This window comes from Quercus lobata, chromosome 5 (genome assembly GCF_001633185.2).
Source record: "Quercus lobata isolate SW786 chromosome 5, ValleyOak3.0 Primary Assembly, whole genome shotgun sequence".
NCBI classification, from domain to species: domain Eukaryota; kingdom Viridiplantae; phylum Streptophyta; class Magnoliopsida; order Fagales; family Fagaceae; genus Quercus; species Quercus lobata.
Genome location: NC_044908.1, coordinates 16,952,981 through 16,960,156, shown reverse-complemented (window position 1 = coordinate 16,960,156; position 7,176 = coordinate 16,952,981). Strand labels below are relative to the sequence as shown.

Genomic DNA, 7,176 nt, shown 5'->3' with positions numbered 1-7,176 from the left:
CACAGTTAAGATTGAATTCAATGGTTCTTGTGTCTAGCTGTATTTGAGGTCAGCTGGGCCTCCAAGAATTGAGGGAGAGAAAGAAATAGAGAGAAAAAGGGAACTGAATTGGAACTAGACATGGCAAAACGGGTCAGAATTTTCTGACCCGACCCGACCCGAACCCGATTTTTTTGACCCGAAGCAAAAACGGGTTGACCCGTGACCCGACCCGTGTTTTGTGCAGGTCAACCCGACCCGACCCGCGACCCGACCCAAACCCGAACCCGAACCATTTTTTTAAAACTTTTTTTTTTTGGGTAAAAAAAATAGTGAAATTAAGACAATTTTGTTTTAATTGTTTATTGTGAGCTTTAAGGAAACAATTGATACGTTTACATAACTGCATGCAAATTAATTGAAAAATAAATGGTTAAGCATTCTGTAATGAGTAAAGATTTTTAGATATCAAATAGCAAAATACATGCCAAGATAATCTGGTTACAGTAAAGTTAAAAACAGATTTAAAATTGTAGATATGTGTGAGACACATTTACGAGTGTGAAGATAGTAAAGCCAAAGTATCAAATTAGCATAAATTATGAATGCTTAGATCTATTTTTTAACAATTTATGTTCAAAATAAATGGCTTTTCAAAATAAATTATGATATTTCCTAGAGTGTGTGCTGCTTAACAATGATATGATCTTCATAAAAGAGACTACGTATAAATAAGTAAGCAATCAAACTTTAATGTATATCTCAAATTGAAATAGAGTGTCAACCACAATTGATAATAGATTATAAAATTAATTTTTAAAATTGTAACTTTCTTATATGTTTTTATTCTTTATCAAATGAGTTATCCAATAAGTCATTTGTAATTTTTTTTTTTTTTTGGAATGTTGATATTGTGTAAAAATAAAACTTGTATATTTGTTTTACTTATCTTTGTGTTTTTTTTGTTTTAGATAGCAATGTTAGGATTTGTATAATTTTAAAATTATTGAATAAATATTAATAAGTTTAACTGAGTTTATTATTGATATAAGTAGTGAATGCAAAATAATGCATTTTACATAAAGTAATATGTTGCATAACTATCCAAATGGCAAATACATATTGTTTTCTTTATAAAAAAAATAAATAATAAATAAAAAATAAATAAAAAATTTCATGTGAAAAATACGGGTCAACCCGACCCAACCCGACCCGACCCGCAACCCGATTGACCTGAACCCGATTTCAACCCGCTTAAAATGACCCGTTTTTGACCCGTGACCCGTTTGACCCGACCCGACCCGCCCGTTTTGCCATGTCTAATTGGAACTATACTTTCTCGATTGATTTTCCCTTTACAATAGCCTCTTTCCTTTATACATCTCCTCCAACTGTCAATTAACAACTAACACACCCTAACTAACTCCAGTTGTCCTGCCTCTACACTAACTACCTATGTATACTCATGACACCTCAATCTGATATAAGCACTGATACTCCAATACATGTACTATACAATACAATCATGCACTACCAGACCATACTACAATACAACAGATCATGCTACAATACAAGCATACGCTTCAATACAAAATCATGCCTAAAACTCACAAGATTCTGAAATGTCAAGATGTAAAATTCAAAAATTCCAAATTTTAAAGGGATCCAAATTTTAAAATTTCGGGGTATAAAGTCTAATCACCCCTAAACTTTAGGGGTGAAATTTGCAATTTGTAATTTACCTTTGATTTTTTTTTTATGATCTCTGTGTTTAAGGAAAGTGTTTTTTTTTTTTTTTTTTTTTTTTTTTTTTTTGCATAAAAAAAAAAAAAAGAATTGCATAAAAAGCAAATGACATTAAATGCCAATTGATGTTATGCCTATGGACATAAGTAGATAACTATTGTTAACCCAAAAAAAAAAAAAAAAAAAAAAAAAAAAAAACAACCAAGAATGTACAGTAAAATATATATATAATAAGATAGACTTCTACTACAGAGCAAAGCAGTAGGGAATTGACTTTTGCAGCCAAACCTGAAAAAGTTCTGAGAAATAAAAACAAAGTAAAAAAATCGAAGACTTGCCTTTGCTAACCAAAAATTAAGCCACGCAATGCTGATGTGGCAAGCCACTGACAGAGGTGGGTGTTCAAAATTGATCAAACTTGGGAAGAGGAATTTTCGGGGGAGTGTTTTTATATGGATTGATCCAAATCCCACAAGGATAGGCAAATTTTAGCGGGAGAGTTTTGGAATTGTGGCGGGAGTCCGCCAGGAATATATAATTTTTTAATTTATTTTTAGAAGATTAAAAAACCTTTTTTTTTTTTCCTTAGATAATTTATTTTACATTCTCACATTTCAAAATATCCTAATTTCTATAAAAGAAATCCTTATATTAAATTATTTATTTTACACTATATTTCATTAATATATAAATTTTTTAATTATTTCTCTTTTTTCACACATATATAACAATTACTATATATTCTCTTACTTCATCATTGAGATACGAAAAAAATAAAAATAAAGAACAAATACAATATGAATCATTCTATCAAAAAAAAAAAAAAAAGTATCTTTTAAATTTACATAATTACTGTAGCAAATTTATAAATTTACATAATTATGCATTCATTGAGGTAAGTCACTTTTAAGCAAAAATTTGTAAATTTTACATATTTTCTATTATACAATATACACTCATAGCCTCAAAGGCCCACTAATGCAAGTGCTCATAGCCATGTTTTTTAAGACGCATTTATAAGACTGCTTCAAAATTTAAATAAATCAACAGCATTCATCATAATAACTGCTACAATAAAGTATAAATTTATTTTAGTAACATTTTCTAAAATCATTGCAATATCACTATATATTAAATTCTTATTCAAAATATAATATAATTTAAACTATAATTTTCATACATATGTTAATTTGTTGTAACTTGTAACATTTTATCAACTTCTCTCTCCTAGATTTAAGGGATAATAGACTTTATTAATGAGCACTAAATACAAGTCACTCTTGTTAAAGAGGCAAAGAGAGATTGAGAGGAAAAATGGTGATTGTTAAGTTATGGTTTTTCACATAACATTTATATTAGCTTTATTCCATAATAAAAATTGTTGTAATTACATTAATTTATTTCCTTGTATTTTGTGGGATTTATGATATTCACAACAAAGACATCTAAGATTCAACTTTCCCCCCTTCCAACTCTTGAATTATATTTAAAAAATTCATAAAAAAAAATAAGACCTATACCCCAAAATACTCAAAATCAACCTAAAAGGCTAAAACACCCTAAGTTAATTAAATCTACATACCGAAAACCAAAAACAAATACATAATTCTTAGGCAACAACCTCTCAAATGCCAAAATAACCATATCAATTAAAAAAAAAAATTTTGAGCTTCTTAAATGCAAATAATAATAATAATAATAATAAAAAATAATAAAAAATTGCTAAGATCACAACTTGCCCACGTGGAAAGTTGTGAGTGGTAGGGTAAGAGAAATAGGTCTATGTTCCACAACTTCACTACTTAAAATTAGCTATGTGAACAAGTTGTATCAAAAGTTGTGGTATTAGCATTACTAAAAAATAAAACCCATATCAAGAATGTTGGTTTGACATCACATATTTTTCTTCTCATCTCTCTTTCTCAAAGGTTTTTTTTTTTTTTTTTTTTCATTAGATTAACTTAGGATTTAGTTAGTATTTTTGAAATTATATAGTTTAATTTACTATTTATATGAATATCCTTAAATTTTCGTTGAAATTGATCATCTTTAAAACACAAAATATAAAAGTTAAACCAAACATATTGCATTAGTTTATTCCTCTATTTGGCTTTTGTGGGTTCCAATTAACTTATTTGATTACCCTCATTGATATTGGTTAAAATCCCTTTTTCCGCATTTGGGCCTTTGCTCTTCATGTCATATATATAGATTCGGCTCACCCACTTTAACTTCCTTCGTAAAACCAATTAGCAAGATTCAAACCACTCTTCCCCTATTCTCGATTTCCCTCCAAAATGAAGATCAAGAAGAAACGCAATGCACGTGCACCCCCATCACTCTCCGATGTTGATGATCAATCACCCACCATCACCAAAGAAGTGGAAGACGCCATGAAAGAAAACCAAAATGGGAACTACACCAAAGCCTTGACTCTTGTCGAGGCCACTCTGTCCCAACACCCAAGCTCCGCTCTTGCTCTCGCTGCCCTCAGCTTCTGTCACTTAAAATTCGTGTTTTCTGCCGAACACTCCACCACTCCCGTTTCATCTGACGACGGTCTCCTCCAACTCGCCGAAACTTTCAATCACGTCAAAGAAGCGGTGGACTTATCCAAGCGAGCCGTGCACTTGTGCCCCAACTCCCTCGCCTGCTGGTTCTTCCATGTCAACGCACTCTTCAAGTTAACTGAATATGACGCCAATGCCGGCCATGAACCTGTGATAGAAGCTTGCGATGCTGGTTTAGCCATCGAATTTGCCCCAGAAGATTTGGCCACAGAGCCCCGAATTGAAGAATTCAGAACGTGTCTCAGACTCATCAAACTACAAAGCAAGTATCTCATAGACACTAAATACTTGGAAAATTTAAAGAATGAGATTCAAGAACTACAAGAACGAAAGGAAGAGATCGAAGAGAGAGCTATAACAGCGAGTAAGAACTTCGAAACGACAGAATTGATGCCTTTGCCAGAAAACAAAAGGAAGATCAAGAACCTCAAGAAAGTAGTCGTGTTGGATGTCGACACGGTGGAGAGACGGGTCAAGACTTACTGGAATGACACGATGACTATGGAGCAAAAGAAGGATTTGTTGAGGATTCAAATCGAAGACCTTAAACTGCATTTTGCTAAGAACAAATTGGCCATGGAGGTGATGAAACAGGCGGTGGAGTACGCGACGGGGGCGAAGAATTGGAAGTTTTCAAGTAACACAGAGTGTCGTTGGTGCGGAGAGAGGTTTTTCAATGCCAAATTGACTGGTGAGCATATGAAGAGGGTGCATTTAGGGACTTTTTCCGTTGAGTTAGATTCAGTCCGTCCAGAATTTTTATTTGATTCACTCTGGGACACTGTTGAATCAGGAAAATGGAAACCCGTGAACGTGGTCGAAGCAAAGAAAATATTGGAAGATTTGTCAAGAAACGAGGGTGGAGATAAAGATTTCATGAAACAAAAGTGGCCTTATTGCGACGATAGACGGCGTGAAGAGATCATTAACAAAATTCGAGCAGTGTTACGCCAGTTCGTGGGTATAAAATGTTTTTGTTCTAGTCATCTTTCGGCGTTGATGAACTTGATATTGGAAATGCTGAAGAAGCAAGTCCCGGAACAGCTGCTTATGGAATATGGGATAAACCGGACCCTGCTTTCAGTGTGCTTTCTGGACATCTCTGAGCTTAATCTTGTGTTCGAGTTCTTGGATGATCTTGCCAATGTTTGTGGGTTACGGAGGCTCGTCTTGAGTCTTGGAATGGAGACGGCTATAGGTGAACATAGTGTTGCTAATTATGAGAAGATTGTTTTCAATGAGGACTTCTCTTGTGTAGTTTTCGACAAGAGAATGCTGCGTGGAGAGCTTATGGTGTCGAATGATGGAGCTGCTGTTACTTCTAGTACTGATGATGAAATCGAATTAAATGATGATGAATATAAAGATGCTATTTTGGATTGGTTATTGAAGGGAGGTACTAATATTGGGGAGCAATTAAAGCAGTGGACAAATTTGAGAGAAGCTAGTAGAAGTGAAGGGAAAGAGCTTTACAAGATCTATGGGGTTGAATTTAACCGGTTGCTGAACATTTGTGAGAAAAAAGTACAATATTTGAGAGACATTAAGGTATGGCAGAATTTGGAGAGTATATGTGTTAAAGAAGATAAGAGAAGAGAAGAGTTTGGGTACGAACCAGTGAGCTACAAGTATCTCTTGTCAAATCAGAGACAGATTGCAAGCACAAATGGTAATATTTTCGAGTTGGATATCTTATGGAATATTTTGAGAGAAGATCATGTGGACAATGAAATAAAATTGTTGATTGAGGAGCAGATTGATGAGATGGATGCAAAGGTATGATATAGCCAAATTTATGAACCTGTCAAATTTTCATTGTTGTGTGTGATATTAAAGATGATGCTTGATGAACTTCTATAGGATTGAATCTTAGTATGTTTGTTGTTGCAGCTTTACAAATTGGATGCTATAATTAGGACAACTACTGTAAATATGCAGCAGACAGGGAAGAAAATTAAAGCAGTAACTAATTATGACTACCGATCAATTTTGGTGCCCCTGCTGAAGTCATTCATGCGGGTTTGTGTTGGATTCTCCTTCCTGTTTGGTTGAAGTCTTTCATATAGTTACCTTCTTACCCATCTATGATTTGATGTTTTCGGTGTACTATTCCCCTTTTATAGGCACAACTGGAAGAACAGGCCAACAAAGATGCAGAAAAGAAGTATGAGGCTGTAGAAGAAGCATTGTTATCAGAATTTGATGATCTTGATAAAAAGAAAAAGACTGACAAAGGAGGTGGTAATGCAAGACAAGGACAGGGAAATTCCAAGGAAAAAAATAAGAAAAGGGATAAAATAAAGTCAAAGAAATAAAAGGCCTTGTATTCTGATCATTGTTCTGTTTTCTATTTATGGTAGTCACCGTTGTCTAAAGCTACACATTTATAAATTCACCAGAAAAAATGAAGACGGGCATGAACTAAAAGTGGGAAAATAAGAGCATCTAACATGTTAAATATTATCATAAGATGGAAGAATTTGGACAAATTTACTTGAATTAGATGCTAAAGACTTAAGATATTGAGGAGCTAGAGATCATTAAAGGTGAAACAAAACTGGAAGATAGATTAAATGAAATGGCTATTTTAAAGGTAGCCAAGTTAGGAAAATGTGGATCAAATTTACTAGAATAATAGTTTTTAAGGATCCGGACTCTGAAAGAATAATAAATTGGGCAATCTAATACATATGATGTACAACAGATATTGAACACTCGCACTTACTGAAACAGATTATCACAGCAGCTAGTTAATTGGACATAAACTTTGCATTTTCTCAGAAAGAAAGAAAGATATAAGATCTGCAGAGTGGTCCTAGTTTCCACAATATATAGAAAATCTATCATGCAAAATAATGTCACAAAAATACACAATTTGCTT

At 33.4% G+C, this 7,176-nt stretch overlaps 1 protein-coding gene across 1 annotated transcript; it reads left to right on the top strand.

The window, feature by feature from the left end:
- Positions 1–4,022: 4,022 nt before the first annotated feature.
- On the top strand, positions 4,023–6,628 carry LOC115990075. The gene is made up of 3 exons (XM_031113937.1): positions 4,023–6,071; positions 6,186–6,314; positions 6,419–6,628. Exons 1-3 carry the CDS (start codon positions 4,023–4,025, stop codon positions 6,608–6,610), a joined length of 2,370 nt encoding a protein of 789 aa, XP_030969797.1. The 3' UTR covers positions 6,611–6,628.
- The last annotated feature ends 548 nt before the right edge of the window (positions 6,629–7,176 follow it).

Bases quoted from the DNA above. Each gene is read 5' to 3' on its own strand.
- LOC115990075 (XM_031113937.1), top strand. From the start codon at position 4,023: ATGAAGATCAAGAAGAAACGCAATGCACGTGCACCCCCATCACTCTCC. The intron at 6,072-6,185 runs GTATGATATAGC...TTGTTGTTGCAG, and splicing joins TTGATGAGATGGATGCAAAG to CTTTACAAATTGGATGCTAT. The intron at 6,315-6,418 runs GTTTGTGTTGGA...CCCCTTTTATAG, and splicing joins TGCTGAAGTCATTCATGCGG to GCACAACTGGAAGAACAGGC.